The sequence below is a fragment of the Oncorhynchus mykiss genome, chromosome 8, assembly GCF_057628025.1.
Source record: "Oncorhynchus mykiss isolate SJ-2025 chromosome 8, ASM5762802v1, whole genome shotgun sequence".
Classification (NCBI taxonomy): domain Eukaryota; kingdom Metazoa; phylum Chordata; class Actinopteri; order Salmoniformes; family Salmonidae; genus Oncorhynchus; species Oncorhynchus mykiss.
Genome location: NC_143029.1, coordinates 25,713,615 through 25,734,622, shown reverse-complemented (window position 1 = coordinate 25,734,622; position 21,008 = coordinate 25,713,615). Strand labels below are relative to the sequence as shown.

The 21,008-nt window shown below is 42.3% G+C and overlaps 1 protein-coding gene across 3 annotated transcripts in view; it reads left to right on the top strand.

The window, feature by feature from the left end:
- The window catches only part of cd2ap (CD2 associated protein), a 74,448-nt gene that overhangs the window by 38,688 nt on the left and 14,752 nt on the right, over positions 1 to 21,008 (top strand). For 2 of the 3 annotated variants that reach the window (XM_021612084.3, XM_021612085.3), the window contains exons 6-12: positions 884 to 1,062; positions 3,390 to 3,477; positions 4,196 to 4,290; positions 7,301 to 7,399; positions 7,538 to 7,594; positions 9,638 to 9,674; positions 14,790 to 14,852. In XM_021612084.3, coding sequence (XP_021467759.3) covers positions 884 to 1,062; positions 3,390 to 3,477; positions 4,196 to 4,290; positions 7,301 to 7,399; positions 7,538 to 7,594; positions 9,638 to 9,674; positions 14,790 to 14,852 — 618 coding nt within the window. The remainder of the gene's footprint in view (positions 1 to 883; positions 1,063 to 3,389; positions 3,478 to 4,195; positions 4,291 to 7,300; positions 7,400 to 7,537; positions 7,595 to 9,637; positions 9,675 to 14,789; positions 14,853 to 21,008) is intronic. The other variant, XM_036985112.2, reaches the window with a different exon arrangement.

Genomic DNA, 21,008 nt, shown 5'->3' with positions numbered 1-21,008 from the left:
CCCTAATATTAACTCCTGCAGAATTAAGCATTTCTGGCAGTAAAATGATACACAGGGGTGGAGAAATATGATTTATTTATTTCTGCATCTTGAGAGAATGCAATGCTCAGTTAGATACCATCTGTAGAGGTGTCGCCTTCATCATAAGAGCGGATAGTATTTCGACCACATAAAATATGCATCAAAGCCGAACTGAAATCTTATCAGAAACACGTTGTCATTTTCACAGCTTTCTTTTTTCTTAAAACCCGTCAAACAAAGAGAATCTTTCCTGAATTATTTTTATTTTGTATTATATTTATTTATTTTTCTTCATTTTATTTATTTATTTTTTTGGGGGGGTTTATTGTATTTTCTCCCCAGTACCTAAGCTTCTTTGCTCCACGAAAGGTGACAGAACATTACCGATGTCAACTGGATTAAAGCATTCATTCTATCTGTCTATTACATTATTCTGTTGAGCAAGGCTTTATTTAGCCTTCTAGGGCTACATATGATGACAAAAGATAAGCTACTTGTATCTAGTTATATACAAGTTGACTAACACAGCCTACCAAAATGGCGGAGATTATAAGCAGAAACGTATCTAAATTAGGCCCCCAAAAAATCCTGGACCCTCCCCTTTCTATATTTGTAGGTTATGGTTGACTGAGGGCCTCAGATTATCACTTTATCACATATAGTCAGCCAGTTTCAGATGGGTTATTAGCAGGTGTGGGTGAACAAACAGCTGACCTGCACACCATTAGTGTGTGTGTGTGTGTGGGGGGGGGGCCTAGCTTGTGTATTTTTCTCATGCACAAGTGTGTACATACACAAATGCACGTGTTTCTGCACGTTTTGCTTTGTTCTCTTCGCCTCATGCATTGTGTCCTTCCCACAGACGCCAGTGGTAAAGAAGCTCTGCTCCCCCCCTCCCCCACCCACCCCTCTCCAGGCAATGGAGTGATCACCCAGCCCAAGAAGATCCGGGGGGTGGGCTTTGGGGACATCTTCAGGGAAGGTTCGGTCAAGCTAAAGGCCCGCCTGCCCAGCACAGAGGGAGAGGAGAAGAAAGACAAAGTAAGTGAGCTGAGCCGGTGCTCAGAGATGTCTGTCTGAGATGTCACTCACAAGGTGTCGTGCACCTCAACAGGTTCCGATAAGGCTCAAATATGCGCTTCCCCTTCAAACATGCGCTTCCCCTTCAAATACACTGAAGTCCTCTGAGAACCAATTCACAATTGAAAGGAAGACGGGAATGTTTTTTTAAGTGTCCAAAGGTTCCCAACCGTCTGTTGCATAACAGTATAACAATAGGAAGAATGTTTATGGTTGGCGTGTTGACTTACTCAGGGTCATATGACTGAAGTCAGAAATGTATTTCAACTGGAATGCAATTGAAACCAATGCTGGTGAAAGTAATATGGTAGGTTTACATTGGATATTATTGGTTTATGAGCTTGTTTTACATTAACTAACATTCTGAGTTCACCCTAAAGCTGGATGACATGAACAAAAATACATTTCAAGATAAACTGACTGCATTATCACAGTTACGATAAATTGAACGATAAGTTTATAGCAATGTGCACCAGTTATTTAAAAAAAATATATTACCCATAAAACTACTATGACTTTGAATGTTGTAGTTATCAATTGTCCCATTTAACTATCACCCGTCTTAGCAAACTTATTTCATTTCAAACTTCACATTTCTCTAGTAGGGCCCTGTAAGTTATTTCTTGTAATGAACTATATTAGCAAAATGTCCACGATAAATGGTCGATGTCGATCATTTCTGGTTTATCGTCCCAGCGCTAGTTCAGCCACCATTACACATGCTCCTGTATGGGGACCACCAGTCAGTACGGTTTAGTGTTGTGGTGACTGTTTAATTCCTAGGGGAAGTGATGCAGCGTGGGTTGGGTATCTTTATCAACCTTTCCTCCTCCCCAGCTGATAGCCTTTATTTTTTTATTTTGGTTGGATGGCAGGCAGGCAGTTTCCCTGCTCCCTCTCACTGACCTAGTTTCCTGGCGTTGTATCTGAGGGCGATATTTCAGCGTATCTGAGGGAGACCAACTACAGCAGCACACTCAGATAATTAGTGACATTAATTTGCATGGATAGTGATAACTTAATAGTCCAGCTAATAGCACACTCTAGGTTTAGTTGAACATTTCTAGCTTCCATTCAACCCCCTCTGAAACTTTTCTCTCACCCCCCCTCCTTCTCCCTGTTCTCTCTTTCATGGCAGCGTTGGTTCAGTCTTTGTCCCACAGCTTACAACATGGCATATTCCATTACGCTGTCGTTCACACAGTCAATCCATCAGTAGCAGCATCTCTGGCACTTTCCGCTCACGCGCTCCCCCTCTGCTCTCTCGCTCCCCCTCTGCTCTCTCGCTCCCCCTCTGCTCTCTCGCTCCCCCTCTGCTTTCTCGCTCCCCCTCTGCTCTCTCGCTCTCCCTCTGCTCTCTCGCTCTCCCTCTGCTCTCTCGCTCGCTCGCCCTCTGCTCTCTCGCTCGCTCGCCCTCTGCTCATTCGCTCGCTCGCCCTCTGCTCATTCGCTCGCTCGCCCTCTGCTCTTTCGCTCGCTCGCCCTCTGCTCTTTCGCTCGCTCGCCCTCTGCTCTTTCGCTCGCTCGCCCTCTGCTCTTTCGCTCGCTCGCCCTCTGCTCTTTCGCTCGCTCGCCCTCTGCTCTTTCGCTCGCTCGCCCTCTGCTCTTTCGCTCGCTCGCTCTCTGCTCTGACTGACCTAATTTTCTTGGCCTCGTATCTGAGGGCAATATTTATTTTTCGCTCGCGCTCTTTTTCGCTCGAGCTTGCTCTCTTTTTCACACTCTCTTTTTTGCGCTCTTTTTTGCTCGCGCTCGCTCTTTTTTGCTCGCGCTCGCTCTCTTTTTTCTCGCGCTCGCTCTCTTTTTCGCTCGCGCTCGCTCTCTTTTTCGCTTGCGCTCGCTCTCTTTTTCGCTCGCGCTCGCTCTCTTTTTCGCTCGCGCTCTCTCTCTCTCCTCGTGACTCAACAGCTTGTTACTCATAATCTAGAGGACATTCACCTTAGCTGAGACAAAACACAGAATAAGCGTAGGCCTGCCTGACTCTACCACTTATCTGTCTGCTCACTCAGTAACTAACAAAGGCTTCCTGATGTTGGTCTACGTTTTAGCTTAAGTCATATAACCCACATGACATACTCTGTAGCAGACTGGCATACTCTTCACAAACACTGACCTGCACGCTGACTAACACACTGTCTGTTGACCAATCGGTGAGTCCGCTGATGACCCTGTGCTCAGTGTTCATTCCGGTCAGGCATGCCTAGTCTCACATTGGTGGGGACCATCTGAGCATTGTACTGTGCATCCAATCATGTCGGTAAATCCATCTGTGGTTTGCTTCATTTTAGCCAATCCCATTATTACCATCTGCCGCAAAGCCCGCCCATTCCAACGTGACAGACTCACAGAAAGCAGAGGGGGACAGCAAAGCAAAAGGTAAGGGGGAGGGTAAAGGTCCCAGTGTGTATGATTAGAAGTGACTTAAACACAAACTGTCATCTCGTGTTATGTTCTCAGAGTACAATAGGTGTGTTTTGTCATGCCCGTCATGCCCGTAATGTGTGTGTTCTGTCATGCCCGTCATGCCCGTAATGCGTGTGTTTTGTCATGCCCGTAAGGACCATTGTCCAACACTTGATAATCATAGCATGTTTTTTTTTTATTGTGATTGTAAAATGTTGTTCTTACATTGAGGTTCAAGTGGGATATATTGTCATGTGGTGTGGGATGTTGTGCTTCCTAAGTGTTCAACTTTTAAAGCCAATGGTAGGTTTAGGGTTAGCCAATCGTAACGGTATCACTAGGAATAAACTTAACACATCCATCACTTTAAATTTTTATTTGATTTATTGAACCTTTATTTAACTAGACAAGCCGGTTAAGAACAAATTCTTATTTACATTGACGGCCTACCCCGGACGACGCTGGGCCAATTGTGCGCAGCCCTATGAGACTCCCAATCACGGCTGGATGTGATACACTCTGGAATCGAACCAGGGACTGTAGTGACACCTCTTGCACTGAGATGCAGTGCCTTAGACCGCTGCGCCACTCGGGAGAACTTGACTCTTATTGGATGTGTTTGTTTATTCGGTCGATTTTGTTGGTGAATGACTGCATTTCTCAAGAACAGTATTGTTCCTCTCCCCCCCAGTAAAAGAATACTGCAAGGCCACATTTGCATTTGAAGCCACAAATCAAGATGAGCTGACACTGAAAGAGGGTGACGTCATACAGATTTTGAGTAAGGTAAGTAAAGCCACCCGGACCAGCACCAGCTGCTGGCCTCTGGCCCAGCCAATACTCAGTTGAAAAGCTTAAAGCTACTACTACTCCAAACAGGTTTTAAAACAGTCTACGTAACTGTCCCACTTGTAAGGGAGAGAGTTTACTAGAGGATGTATAGGCTTGTTCCCAGCCACATGTTTACACTATACACCTGGAAAATGTGCCTGTTTGCGTATAACACATATAAACACAGTGAGTTATCTATTTGATCCTGGTCAACATGGTCCATCCCAGTCCGTGCTCCTCAGTGTGTTCATCTCACTTCCCGGACCGGACCCAGGTATAGTGGTACTGATTGTCCTCATCCACCTTACTGCACATTCTCCAGCCCTGCTTGTCTATTCTTCCCTAGTGAAGTACAGTTGAAGTCGGAAGTTTACATACACCTTAGCCAAATACATTTCAACTCAGTTTTTCACAATTCCTGACATTTAATCATAGTAAAGACCCTGTCTTAGGTCAGTTAGGATCACTGCTTTATTTTAAGAATGTCAGAATATTAGTAGAGTGATTTATTTCAGATTTTATTACTTTCATCACATTCCCAGTGAGTCAGAAGTTTACATACACTCAATTTGCATTTGGTAGAATTACCTTTAAATTGTTTAACTTGGGTCAAACGTTTTGGGTAGCCTCCCACAATAAGTTGGGTGAATTTTGGCCCATTCCTCCTGACAGAGCTGGTGTACCTGAGTCAGGTTTGTAGGCCTCCTTGCTCGCACACGCCTTTTCAGTTCTGCCCACAAATGTTATATAGGATTGAGGCCAGGGCTTTGTGATGGCCACTCCAATACCTTGACTTTGTTGTCCTTAAGCCATTTTGCCACAACTTAGGAAGTATGCTTGGGGTCATTGTCCATTTGGAAGACCCATTTGCGACCAAGCTTTAACTTCCTGACTGATGTCTTGAGATGTTGCTTCTCCTGCCTCATGATGCCATCTATTTTGTGAAGTGCACCAGTCCCTCCTGCAGCAAAGCACCCCCACAACATGATGCTGCCACCCCCGTGCTTCATGGTTGGGATGGTGTTCTTCGGCTTGCAAGCCTCCCCCTTTTTCCTCCAAACATAACGATGGTCGTTTTGGCCAAACAGTTCTATTTTTGTTTCATCAGACCAGAGGACATTTCTCCAATAAGTACGATCTTTGTCCCCATGTGCAGATGCAAAACGTAGTCTGGCTTTTTTATGGCTGTTTTGGAGCAGTGGCTTCTTCCTTGCTGAGTGGCCTTTCAGGTTATGTCGATATACGACTTGTTTTACTGCGGATATAGACACTTTTGTACCCGTTTCCTCCAGCATCTTCACAAGGTCCTTTTTCTGTTCTGGTATTGATTTGCACTTTTCGCACCAAAGTACATTCATCTCTAGGAGACAGAACACGTCTCCTTCCTGAGCTGTATGACGGCTGCGTGGTCCCACTGTGTTTATACTTGCCAACTGTTGTTTGTACAGATGAACGTGGTACCTTCAGGCATTTGGAAATTTCTCCCAAGAATGAACCAGACTTGTGGAGGTGTACAGTTCTTGGCTGATTTTATTTTGATTTTACCATGATGTCAAGCAAAGAGGCACTGAGTTTGAAGGTAGGCCTTGAAATACATCCACAGGTACACCTCCAATTGACTCAGGCTGATTGACATAATTTATCAGAAGCTTCTTAAGCCATGACATAATTTTCTGGAATTTTCCAAGCTGTTTAAAGGCACAGTCAACTTAGTGTATGTAAACTTCTGACCCACTGGAATTGTGATACAGTGAATTATAAGTTAAGTAATCTGTCTGTAAACAATTGTTGGACGAATTACTTGTCATGCACAAAGTAAATGTCCTAACCAACTTGCCAAAACTATAGTTGGTTAACAATACATTTGTGGAGTGGTTGAAAAATGAGTTTTAATGACTCCAACCTAAGTGTATGTAAACTTCTGACTTCAACTGTAGGTGAATGCTGTGAGCAAGACCTGGTCCAGGACCCTAGGGACAGATTTGAGTATGTAGTTCTAATGATTCTGATTAGGTAGACTTGGGTAGTTTGCTGTAGGCACAGCAACATTTTGTAACAGAAAACTAGTGATCATCTTATTGGACCAGTTCAGGTAGTACCTCTTCCATTTCAGAATGGCCTCTAAACATGACCCCGATCACCATCGAGCACCCTGCTGTGTTTTGGAAGCAACGTGATGGTAGGAAGCTGTCACCGTAGCAAATAAGTGATCTATTGCAGTTAGCTTCCCTTGACCAGAGACTTGGGTCCCTGTTGAATTTTACACCCTGAAGAAGAGCATGAGTGCCATGACTGGGAACGTGGCCAAGACAGTGCTAGGCCATATGGAGAGGTTGAGTTACCGTTAAGAGGTGGCTCTTGAGTCATGTTTTGTTATTTAAGGCAGACACATTATGACAGATCACGTTTCGCTGTGGATTAATCATGTTTAAGTGCCATCTAGTGTCCATTAAGCAGACTTACATGTGATGTCTAACATGAAGTGAGGTTGTAGGAATCTCCACAGATGCCTTTTATCAGTTTTGAAGCTGATTTTGAATTTGATGATATTGAATCAAATACATAATTGTTTATTCAGAGAATTTGGTTTGATTACCAAATGGCCTGATGCAGATATTTGGAAACTTTCTCAGACTCCTGTTTCTTTTATTTGTATTTTATTTAACTAAGTCAGTTAAGAACACATTCTTACTTACAATTATGGCCAACCCCAGCCAAACCCCCTAACCCGGACAACACTGAGCCAATTGTGCGCCGCCCTATGGGATTCCCGATCATGGCCGGTTGTGATACAGGCCGGGATCGAACCAGGGTCTGTAGTGACTCCTCTAGCACTGAGATGCCGTGCCTTAGACCGCTGCGCCACTTGGGACTCCCTTAGGAGTCTTTGCTATGTTGTTTTTATCCTAGCCTTTTCATGGTAATGTTTGAAAAATGCTTGACCAGTAAAGTTGTTATGTTTCAGGACACAGGGGAGCCGGGGTGGTGGAGAGGGGAGATCGGAGGTAAAGAGGGAGTTTTTCCTGACAACTTTGTGACTGTGATGTCAGACGCAGACAAAGAGGTATGATGAAAGAAATAATGAACTCCAGACCCTAGTGGTCTTATCGCTAGATAAGCCTATGTGTAAAGTCAGTCATTTGTGTAATGATCATACATGTTTCATTATTTAAAATGTAAACTATTTCCTTTTATTTTGCAGCCGGCTCCCACATCAAGAGGATCAGTCAAACTGTCTCCCAAGCAGGAAGCAGAAGAGGTAGGCTGGGCTTTCCACATGCTTGTGTTAGAGTACATGGTGTTGGTGTATGCTCACGGAATTCATGTGGGACTCTTCCCTTGATATGGAGAGCAAGTCTAATGAGAGTGGTAGCCTGGGAATGTTCTGTTGACTGGTCAGATTGGGGTCTCTGTCAGGAGTCATCATACACTTTAGATGGGAAATTATGCTTTCTCTATATATTTATACGCGTAAGAGTTACGGAGCTCTGTGTTGATCTCATTTCTAACTAAGCCCCCTCACAGCTGTTCTGTTTAAAGAGAAGTGCAAAATATCACTTTTGTGAGTCTTTGCCTTCAAAAAAAGTATCCTCCAGCTAAATGATTTTAATATGTTAAAGTTGAATTTCAGGGAAGTTCTTTTAAGAGCAGACTAAAATACTCCTTTAATTGTAAGTAAAGTTCCTGGTACTTGAACTTCAATGTCCCTGTTTATTAACTCTGTTGCCTCCCCGGTGCACACAGTGGCTGCTGTTGTGTCACGGCCCGGTGGAGAGACCATGCTGCTCTGCATCACCATATGGAGGTCAAGCAGCAGTGGTGGTGAACAGCCTTCTGGCCCAGAGCATTAGGAAGTTCTTGCGCCATAATGGATCTCACTGTTGCCCTTTATGTTCTCGGTTCTGCTAGATGCTCAGTAGAGGGCAGACATGAACAATTCTCCATTAAGAGAGGCGGTCAGGCCTCTCTCACTTTCTCTTCCCTTCTCTCTTTTTTTCTTCATCTTTATTTCTAGGTTGTTATTGTGAGCATGTTATAAAGAAGTCCCAGTTTTTGGATTGTTACAGGAAACATCCTAGTAAAATAGAGTGAAGATTGTTTGTGTTATTTAAATATTTTCCCAGTTTCACACTCTTTTTAATGTATAGAAAATGTAAAGTCCCACATTCCCTGTGATTCTTCATGCTCTGGGACCTCGTGACCACAGCATGTAAAACACATCACTTATAGCTCTCAGATTAGATACTGGCGGTAGCTACCACAGTTTGGCTGCAATTCATTCTCAGATATAGCCTTAATGAGGACAGTTGCCATGGAAGTTGTCATCAAACAACAAAGCAGAGCAAATAGAACAGCAGAGGATGTGCTACGATTATTTGATTATTCTTTGCTGGACACTCATCTCCTTTTCAAAAAGAAAAGAAAAACAATAAATGCGTGAGCCTGGGGAGACCAAGTGGCGTTGTTTCAACCTTCGCAGATCTCGACTTTAAGATCATTGTAGAACGGAAAAGAATTGCTTGTTATTTTCATTAGGAGCACGTGCTTCTCTTCTGACTGATGCTCTTGCCTCAGCAGCATTAGAGGTCTGGTGTCACTCCTCAGCCCTCCCTACTCTCACACACTGATGGGCCTGATTCTTTCTAACTCAGGATCAAAGTGTTAGTTGATTTGTAGATCAGGGATTCGGCACAGTGCGTTGCCAGGCTGACCACATGGAACAGCTGCAGCGTTATCTGCATCTGTGGCACTTGAAGCCTTGTGTTTCGATTGATATACTGTTTTAAATTGGAGATGTATCAGGTAAGAATAAAGTCGAAACATCTTTGTATGTATTACAGAAGCCAGGCAGAAAGGAATAACATGAATTCGGAAGAATTTTAAGAAACTGATGAACAAGAACCAACAATGATTGAACCGACCCTGACATTCTTCTTTGTTAAACGTGATGCACCTGAGCCAAAGTAAAGAAATGTAGTTGGGTCACTGAAAAAACATGAACACATTGTCCCCTTGAACAAACCGTTAAACCCAGGGCACCTTTCTTTGTTGCCATAGCGCCTATTCAAGTAGCTAGATGCAGAGAGACTCTCCCACGTCTTAATAAAAAAATGTTCTCGATGCTTAAATAAGCCTATTGTTAAACCGAATACAGTGGAGCATTAAAGTGCTCTTTCACTCTCTGCTTGTTGACCATCATGGTGCATCTGCTGGGAGTCTGATGATATTTAAACTAACGAGTGCTACTGTAGCTGAATGAGAAGTCCTCTATGTCACATTGACCTACTTTCTGTTTTTTCAGAGACCCAAGAAGCCACCCCCACCATCAAAAAGCATAGGTAAGGCCTGCTTATAATGAATGTGTGACTGTCGTCAACTTCCTTTTTAGATGATCATGTCAACGATTGTAAAAGTCAGGGGCGTAACTTTCACTGGGAACTGGGGGGGGGCGACGACGACATGTCTGTATCACATTCTGAAATGTAATTTTTGCCCCCTCAGTTTTTATAATTGGAATGTGACACACAACGAGGTACTGGTGTGCTTTAGAAACATGCAGACACCTCCAAGCGGTCGGGTAAGCAGTTTGGAGTGTTTATCCGACTGGATTAAAAATAATAATAATGTCCCCCCCACTTCTTAAACAAAGTTGCGCCCTTGGTAAAAGTAGATCACTATCAATTAACAGAGAGGCAGGCAGTGGATTACTTCTTGTCTCTCAGTGTTAGTTTCCAAGAAGCAGGAAGTGGTTTTGCATGCGACTCTTCACTACGTTTTCAAACTTCCCCACTGGTGTCGTCTCTTGCCGAGTGTCAGTACATTATCAATCAATATGGGCAGAAGAACACAAACATGTGCCTCTGCTTGTCTATCGGTGCACCCTGTCACCTAATATCATAATCTCTAGTTATGAATGCTCCAGAGGTGATCATGATTGTAATTAGGCGTTCACGTCTCCATCGGTTTGGTTGACAAGGCAGCCGGTCTTGGGGGTAATGGCCAGAAAGAATGCGATGGAGAGGTGGTGTGTTCTAATCGCTTCCTCACTTGCTCAAAATGATTTATAGATTGGAACGATTTTCTCAGAAGTGGTGACGGCGATAGCTGTGAAGCTCCGGGAGGGGGGGGGCTAAATTGTCACGTTATTAATTAATGCACTTCCTGCCTTGAACTGAGAGGGCTGTGTTGCACTTTGACCCCGAGGGGTTTGGGATTCAGGGAAAATAAACATCTATGAATTCCCCAACTTTGTTTTGTACCATATTGTAAATTCAGTCCAGATCTGAATCCTTGATTGTCTACTAAGGCGAACAGAGACATGATGCATGTAGATATTTAGGAGCCTTTGACTCCTGTCTAATGGCCCACTGTAGTCTCATGTAGCAGACTTCTAGGGCCCTCATCCCGGCTGTTAATGCGATAAAACCCACTATACACGGAGGTCTTAACTTTCCCATAGATCTACATCTCTAGAGCGGTGGTTTTCAATCAGGTGTGCTGCAAAACTTTTCCTAATCTTGATTTTAACAAATGTAACACTCACTTAAAAAAAACATGACCTGTGGAATTAACATGGCATTTTGATTTGGGAGCATGGTAACATCTGTGTCGTTGTTTCAAGTCCGGTGCGCTCATGCTGATGTAAAATTTGTATAGTTTAATACGGGATCGGTGTCCCGACCTCGGGACGGTTGAGCTAACGGCTAATGTGATTAGCATGAGCTTGTAGGAAACAAAATCCCAGGACATAGACATATCTGATATGGGTAAAAAGCTTCAATTCTTGTTAATCTAACTGTACTGTCCAATTTACTGTAGCTACTACAGTGGAAGAATGCCATGCTATTGTTTGAGGAGAGGGCACAATTATGAACTTTAAAATGTATGAATAAACCTATTAGGCACATTTTGGCAGTCTTGATACAACATTTTGAATAGTTATGCAATAGTTCATTGGATCTGTCTAAAACGTTGCACATACACTGCTGCCATCTAGTGGCCAGTGTCTTTATTGCGCCTATGCTAGAATAATTCATTATGGCCTTTCTCTTGCATTTCAAAGATGATGGTACAAAAAAATATTTTACCAGATCTAATGTTTTATATACTCCTACATTAAATTCACATTTACACAGACTTCAAAGTGTTTCCTTTCAAATTTCAATCATTAATATGCATGTCCTGAGCTACAGGCACTTAGATTTGGGTATTAGATTTGGTTCATTTTAAATTGGTTTGGTTGCACTATTACAATGCTGAAAACCACTTGTCTCTAGCCCAAACCATTCAAAAGTGAAGACCCATTTCACCCACTTCATTTTTTCCGTTCTACTGATCATGGGATGCTCTTAAAGGGCTACACACAAATTAATCATCATGAGTAAGGAACTATGAAAATGGTTCAATTAAATCTTATTTCATTTTTTTAACCATATCACAGAAAATTGATGGTTTACAGTTGTTGGTTGACATGATACAGTGCCTTTAAAGTATTCCTACCCCTTGACTGTTTCCACATTTGGTTAAGTTACAGCCTTATTCTAAAATAGATTAAATAGAAACAAATCCTCAGCAATCTACACACTACCCCATAATGACAAAGTAAAAACAGGTTTTTAGAAATGTTTGCTAATTTTTTGAAAATAAAAAACAAATGCCTTATTTACATAAGTATTCAGCTCCTTTGCTATTAGACTTGAAATTGAGCTCGGGTGCATCCTGTTTCCATTGATCATCCTTGAGATGTTTCTACAACTTGATTGGAGTCCACCTGTGGTAAATTCAATTCATTGGACATGATTTGGAAAGGCGCACACCTGTCTATATAAGGTCCTACAGTTGACAGTGCATGTCAGCAAAAACCAAGCTGTGAGGTCAAAGGAATTGTGCGTAGAACTCCGAGACAGGATTGTGTCGAGGCACAGATCTGGGGATGGGTTATAAACAAAACATTTCTGCAGCATTGAAGGTCCCCAAGAACACAGTGGCTTCCATCATTCTTACATGGAAGATGTTTGGAACCACCAAAACTCATCCTAGAGCAATCGGGGGAGAAGGGCCTTGGTCACGGAGGTGACCAAGAACCTGATGGTCACTCTGACAGAGTTCCTCTGTGGAGATGGGAGGACCTTCCAGAAGGACAACCATCTCTGCAGCACTCCTCCAGGCCTTTATGGTAGAGTGGCCAGACAGAAGCCATCCTCAGTAAAAGACAAATGACAGCCCCCTTGGAGTTTGCCAAAAGACACCTAAAGACTTTCAGACCATGAGAACAAGATTCTCTGGTCTGATGAAACCAAGATTGATCTCTTTGACCTGAATTCCAAGCGTCACGTCTGGAGGAAACCTGGCACCATCCCTACGGGGAAGCATGGTGGTGGCAGCATCATGCTGTGGGGGTGTTTTTCAACTGCAGGGACTGGGAGACTTGCCAGGATCGAGACAAAGATGAACGGAGCAAAGTACAAAGATCCTTGATGAAAACCTGCTCCAGAGTTCTCAGGACCTCAGACTGGGGCAATGGTTCACCTTCCAACAGGACAACAACCCTAAGCACACAGCCAAGACAATGCAGGAGTGGCTTCGGGACAAGTCTGAATGTCCTTGAGTGGCCCAGCCAGAGCCTTGACTTGAACCCAATCGAACATCTCTGGAGAGACCTCAAAATAGCTGCCCAGCTAACATGGCAGATCTTGACAGGATCTGCAGAGAAGAATGGGAGAAACTTCACAAATACAGGTGTGCCAAGCTTGTAGTGTCACACCCAAGAAGATTCAATGCTGTAATCGCTGCCTAAATTATAAATTAACAAACATTTCTCAACCTGTTTTTGCTTTGTCATTATGAAGTATTGTGTGTAGATAGAATAGCCAAGTCAATCAAGCACCTTTCACCTAGATATCTGTCTTTTATTTTTTATTTTTTTAACCGGGTAGGCTAGTTGAGAACAAGTTCTCATTTGCAACTGCGACCTGGCCAAGATAAAGCAAAGCAGTTCGACACATACAACAACACAGAGTTACACAAATAATAAACAAACATACAATCAATAATACAGTAGAAAAATCTATATTCAGCATGTGCAAATGAGGTAGGATAAGAGTGGTAAGGTAAGGTAAATAGGCCATGGTGGCAAAGTAATTACAATATAGCAATTAAACACTGGAGTGATAGATGTGCAGAAGATGAGTGTGCAAGTAGAGGTACTGGGGTGCAAAGTAGCAAAATAAATAACAGTATGGGAGATGAGGTAGTTGGATGGGCTATTTACAGATGGTGCGGTGATCTGTGAGCTGCTCTTACAGTTGGTGCTTAAAGCTAGTGAGTGAGGTAAGAGTCTCCAGCTTCATAGATTTTTGCAGTTCGTTCCAGTCATTGGCAGCAGACGGCCAAAGGAAGAATTGGCTTTGGGGGTGACCAGTGAGATATACCTGCTGGAGCGCATGCTACAGGTGGGTGCTGCTATGGTGACCAGTGAGCTGGGCCTTACCTAGCAGAGACTTGTAGATGACCTGGAGCCAGTGGGTTTGGCGACGAATATGAAACGAGGGCCAGCCAACGAGAGCATACAGGTCGCAGTGGTGGGTAGTATATGGGGCTTTGGTGACAAAACGGATGGCACTGTGATAGACTGCATCCAATTTGTTGAGTAGAGTGTTGGAGGCTATTTTGTAAATGACATCGCCGAAGTCTAGGATCGGTAGGATGGTCAGTTTTACAAGGGTATGTTTGGCAGCATGAGTGAAGGATGCTTTGTTGTGAAATAGGAAGCCGTTTCTAGATTTAATTAGTGGATTGGAGATGTTTTAATGTGACTCTGGAAGGAGAGTTTACAGTCTAACCAGACACATAGGTATTTGCAGTTGTCCACATATTTTAAGTTAGAACCGTCCAGAGTAGTGATGCTGGATGGGCGGGCGGGCAGGTGCTGGCAGCAACGGTTGAAGATCATGCATTTAATTTTACTTGCATTTAAGAGGAGTCGGATGCCACGGAAGGAGAGTTGTAATGGCATAGAAGCTCGTCTGGAGGTTAGTTAAGTGTCCAAAGAAGGGCCAGCGATATACAGAATGGTGTCGTCTGCTTAGAGGTGGATCAAAGAATTACCAGCAGCGAGAGCGACATCATTGATGTGTCCCTGTGTTGATTGGAAAAAATCTGAGTTTTCTCTTCTTTTAGGTTCATGCTTCCAAATGGTGTTAATACTTATTGCAAAAACGCCTCCTATCTAGGAAACATCTGAAGTTTCAGGTGCTTGCAGAGCACTGCAAAGATTTCTGTACTCTCCCTTTTAGTCTGCACAGGAAACACTTGAGTATCTCACATCCTCCTCCTGCTTGCAGAATGTCTGTTCAGTTTGCTCTGTGTACGAGTGGCTGTCCTCATAGACTCGTGGAGCGATTGTAAGGAGAGGGGGATGTTACTAACCAACAGGAACATGTTTCACTTTTCAGCTCGCAAACCCGAGGTCCCGTTGGCTGACAAGAAGCCCCTGCATCCGCATCCTGAGGACCGAGGTAAAGTTTGCCCTCTTCCCCATCCTTCCACCTACCTGCCCTTTCCCATTAAGGGATGAGAAACCTTTCCCCTCTCCTCTCTGGGTGCTGCCAACACTTCCCACCTTCCAATCAGCTCCAAGGGACGTGGCTCTCCAGATGAGGTTAATAGGCTCACACCGGTCACATTCTCTCAGATATCACATACATTTTTATATGAGTGTTACTACGCAACCTGGCCCTGGTGCAGTTGTGTGTAGTTACGAAAAAGTGACACTCCTATGTGCCGAACCTTTAGTCTCCGTATAGTATAAATTAGTCTTAAGTCTCACACCAATGTAGAGTTTGCTCTGGCTTGAGCATTTGCACCCGGAAGATGTAAGCTGTAATTTTGACATTTGCCTTTGTGTTTGGGCCCCTCCTTAAAATCACATGAATAACTTCATGACTAACTAACTGTATATGCTCACTAAAGCTGATCCCAAGGGTCTAGACTCAAGACAGACACCTGTTCATACAGATCAAGAGAAACACAGGGATTCACATCCTTGTAGTGTTTGTGTTGACAGTTGATCCACTTGTAGGGAAATGATGATGCAAATATCCTTTTGGTCCCCTCACTTAGTCAGTGAGCAGCAGCTGCACCAGTCCTGCTATGCCTACCTGACCATAGCATATCCTACCACAGGCTATTAGAGGACAACAGTCTCAATCTTTTCACTTCACATGTTGTGTCGTCTTGGATAAAAACAACACTTGTGTCCTCTTCAGCCTTCTCTTTATTAAGATGTGGTTTACACAGTTATTGGACAATCAGATGTACAGTGAATTGCAATCAGAAATTTGAGAGCACTTTGGCCTCTACTTCACATATAATATGGATGGTTTTAATAATTGATCCTATAGAAATTCTATGATAGGAGACATTATGCATCTCTTTGGAGGTGTGTGCGTGGGAGCGTAGGGCCTATATATATATATATATATATATATATATATATATATATATATATATATATATATATATATATATATATATATATATATATATATATATATATATATATATATAATCTTTCCATTTTTATTATTGTTTGTCTTGTTGGTCCTGTCTCCTTCGCTCCTTCTGTTCTGTGTGCACTGCGCACCTTCCCTCTCAGACACAGACATCAAGCCCCACCCCCTGCCACTCGCAACAAAGACTAAAGATCGTCTTCCTCTCTGACAACAAGCAACTTCAACTTGCTATTTACATTTGAGGTTTGGTCCAACATAATCACTCGTATGGACAACCAAACGCATTGAGACATTATTTTTGCTGTGATAGAGGAGAAATTAACCTTTTGTGATGATACCCTTTTTATGTATCGACTCCCAAAATTTGTCCTGTCGGTAGGTGAACCTTCGCCCCAGTCTGAGGTCCTGAGAACTCTGGAGCAGGTTTTCATCAAGGATCGCTCTGTACTTTGCTCCGTTCATCTTTGCCTCAATCCTGACTAGTCTCCCAGTCCCTGCCTTTGAAAAACATCCCCACAGCATGATGCTGCCACCGCCATGCTTCACAGTAGGGATGGTGCCAAGTTTCCTCCAGGTGTGACGCTTGGCATTCAGGCCAAAGATTTCAATCTTGCTTTCATCTGACCAGAGAATCTTGTTTCTCATGGTCTGAGAGTCTTTAGGTGTCTTTTGTCCAATCAATTGAATTTACCACAGGTGGACTCCAATAAAGTTGGAGAAACATCAAGGATGATCAATGGAAACAGGATGCATCTGAGCTGCGTTTCGCGTCTCATAGCAAAGGATCTGAATACTTATGTAAATAAGGCATTTCAATTTATTTATTTTTATTACATTTGCAGAAATGTCCTAACCTGTTTTCACTTTGTCATTATGGGGTATTTTGTGTAGATTGCTGAGGATTTGTATTTATTTAATCAATTTTAGAATAAGACTGTAACGTAACAAAATGTGGAAAAAGTAAAGGGGTCTGAATACTTTCCGAAGTGTGTGTGTGAGGAATTGGCAACTTGTTCTCATTCTGAGAAATAAGCACCTTATCCAGGTAGGCCGCTGATTTCAACATCTTAACAAAGTGAACAGACTGTTGTTCAAACAGTTTGAGATTGACAGGAGGGTGTATTCATTGTTAGCAAGCAAATAGATCCTAGTGGGCAGACTTTAAATATAACGATTAGCTGGTTACTCACTACCAGGTGGGCTTGTTTTCTAAATTGCCTGCTACCAGATGTTGGTCATTTAGTGGATGTGCATTGTGCATATTTCTGGTTAAATTTGTAACAAATGTTGTTTTTACCTTTTAATTGTGCAACTGAGTGTATTTAGAGAGAACGTTAAAAAAAAATCTAGATAGATTTTGTGAATTGCCCATAAGTTTGAAAAGACTCATGATGTGATTTTTAGGCCATATCGCCCAGCCATAATCCCTGTTGGTTTCAGAACAGTCAGCTGCAGCCCATTGTCTGGTATTTTAATGTGAATTGTGTCACTGAGACGCTGTTGCTCGACAGCAATGTGCTACTTTTTCAGTATGTTTTATGAACAGGCAGTCAGCTTCCTGACCAACGTCTCTGGGATGTTCATGTTTACAGTTAACACACTCTAATGCCAGGGAACTAATCAAATAAGTCAACTCGATTGGGCCTAATCTATGATTTGAGAGAGGGGAATAGAAGGGGAACACTGATTTGCGTAAGAAGGCTGGAGAGGTTGTTAACAATTGTCAGACGTAAGGTTGGACAAAGTGTTTGTTGTGAGTGTGCCGTTAACACGGTGTTTAAGTTGTCTCTGTAATTAGTCACTTATTATAAGAAACGAGGAGGTGGATCTATCTGCTGAAGACATATCACAGGCCTGTCTTCTGACTTACTTTTGTGTGTGTGTGTGTGTGTGTGTGTGTGTGTGTGTGTGTTTTCAGGCCCTTTTTGTATACTCTGTCTCTGCAACACTTTTACGTAATTCAATGATGAATCAATCAATTGTGAATCAATCGTGATTCAATATTACTTCCATTTTTGTGGACAAGCAAACTTCCATCATATGTTAAGGACGTCTCAAGGTTCTGCTCACCTGAGTTAGAATACCTCATGATAAGATGTAGACCACACTATTTCTGTAGTGTGATATAGAGCATCCCCAATCAATTGGATGAGTCACTATTATGTAGGTGGATGGAAATGATCCAAACATTTAGTTTGAATATAGTAATAATAAACGACACATCAATCTGACTCCATTATCCTGTGACTGCTTTAGGGCCATAATCGTATCCAGTGGGTATAGCCAAGGTTGCTAGCCTTGCGTCACCACTCAGAATACTATAAGATGCACGTGTCTAGGTTTACCGTTGTGCAATTAGTAAGAGGCTAAGCAACAAGGAGCTAATATCTTGCAATCGATGTCTTCGCATTCAATTATTAAGTAAACCTTAGCTCAGAGATGCACAGTTAGAGACCAAGCATATATGCTATGTAAATTGTGAATTAAATTTACCATTAGACATTTCACCAAATAATTCAAGGAATCTTATTCAAATGTGAGGACTACAGTTCATATCCGTTTAAAAGTAATCCAATGTTTTACAGTTACACAATACGAATACAATAAATAAAAAAAGTATATACCAGAAATCTTCACTGTAAAAAGAAGAAAAAACTATTTCACCTGTATGACATACAAACGATCATAGCGTCATTGGTAAACCGTTCTCCTGATGTTTAAACCCAGCTTTTATTCTTCCAAAAGCGCCAAATCCCAGTATCTCCCATCGTCTGATTAACATCACTTTGCATGACCAAAAACATTCAAACAAAGTCATTAACCGTCACACGCGTTCTCTCATCTAATCACCACACCTCAACACTGTATGATAGAGCAAGAACACACCCCTCTTTGAACTATCCGCCTTCCGACGAACAGAATAACACCATTTCTCTGCATCACTAAACCCGGAGCACTCTTTCTGAACTCTTGAAACAATCCAAACATGACAATTAAATTCACACAGTAACGTTCATTTTGCCAATTAAAGTCTGGAACCAACAAGACCATGCACAGCTTCTACCCCCACGCCATAAGACCGCTAAACAGTTAGTTCTAGTAGCTATTGGTTAACTATCTGCATTGATCCTTTTTACACTTATTTTTTTACTCATTGCACACGCTGCTCTTACTGTTTATTATCTATCCTGTTGCCTAGTCACTTTATCCCAACCTAATATTGTACATGTCTACCTCCAATTACTTCATACCCCTGCACATCGACTCGGTACTGGTACCCTGTGTTTTTAGCCAAGTTATCATTACTCATTGTGTATTTATTCCTTGTATCATTATTTTTCTTTTATGTCTCTATTTTATTTCTCTCTGCTTTGTTGGGATGTGCCCTAAGTAAGCATTTCACTGTTAATCTACACCTGTTGTTTACGAAGCATGTGACAAATACAAGTTACATAAAATGTCATTGTATTTGAGTACTTAATGTTATAATGAGTCATGCAGTGTTTAAGTACCCATCAATAGGAACATTTCATAGCTCACGGGGTTAAGGTGATATCAATGAATTAGTTCCGGAACTATCAGCTTGTGTGTGCAGATGTATCTCAACCTCGAGACAGGCTTGAATCGTGTTGGACCGCCGTGCTAACGGCACATTATGTGAGTCCAGGAAACCAGAAGCCTAATATACACCGAACAAAAATATAATGAAACATGGTCCCATGTTTCATGAGCTGAAATAAAATATCCCAAAAATGTTCCATATGCACAAAACGTGCACAGTCCAATACTTAAACTTTTGTGCACAAATTTGTTTTACATCCCTGTTAGTGAGCATTTCTTCTTTGCCAAGTTGTGGCATATCTAGAAGCTGATTTTAAACAGCATGATCATTACACACGTGCACCTTGTGCTGGGGACAATATAAAGGCCTCTCTAAAATGTGCAGTTTTGTCACACAACATAATTCCATGGATGTCTTAAGTTTTAAGGGAGTGCGCATTTGGCATGCTGACTGCAGGAATGTCCACCAGAGCAGTTACCAGATAATGAAATGTTAATTTCTCTACCATAAGCCGCCTCCAACGGTGTTTTAGAGAATGAATTCTGTAGTACTTCCAACCGGCCTCACAACCGCAGAACACGTATGGTTTGCTGATGTCAACGTGAACAGTGTGCCCCATGGTGGGGTTATGGTATGGGCAGGCATAAGCTACGAACACAATTGCATTTTATCGATGGCAATTTGAATGCACAGAGATATCGTGATGAAATCCTGAGGCCCATTGTTGTGCCAATAATCCGCCACCATCACCTCATGTTTCAGCATTATAATGCACAGCCCAATGTCGCAAGGACCTGTACACATTTCCTGGAAGCTGAAAATGTCTCGCCTGCACACTTACCAGACATGTCACCCATTGAGCATGTTTGGAATGCTCTGGATCGACGTGTACGACAGCGTGTTCCAGTTTCCCGCCCTTATCCAGCAACTTCGCACAGCCATTGAAGAGCAGTGGGACAACATTCTACAGGCCACAATCAACAGCCTGATCAACTCTGTGAAGCTGTGTCGCGCTGCATGAGGCAAATGGTGGTCACACCAGAATCTGACGGGTTTTCTGATCCAAGCCCCTACTTTCTTTTTTTTTTTTTTTTTTAAGGTACAGTATCTGTGACCAACAGATGCATTTCTGTATTCCCAGTCATGTCAAATCCATAGATTAGGGCCTAATGAATTTATTTCAATTGATTTGATTTCCTTATTTGAACTGAAACTCTTTGAAATTGTAGCATGTTGTGTTTATTTTTGTTCAGTATATATTTAGCAATTCACTTCTAATTTATATGTCCTGTACTTTATTTTTTACTTAGTAACTCTGGATAAAAGTGTCAGGTAATTAACAAAAATATACATTTAGCCTAAGTGTTTAGCTTTTTATGAGTTTAATGTAAGTTTTCTTTTAGTTTCATTGTAAAATTCCCTTTGCTTTTTATATCTATCGTAGCTCCAGGGTTTTAGTCTGAGGGCCGCGCACTATTGGCCCAGCGTCATCCGGGTTTGGACGGGGTAGGCCGTCATTGTAAATAAGAATGTGTTCTTAACTGACTTGCCTAGTTAAAAATGTTATTTGCATGTAGCGTTATGATGTCATGGGGGTA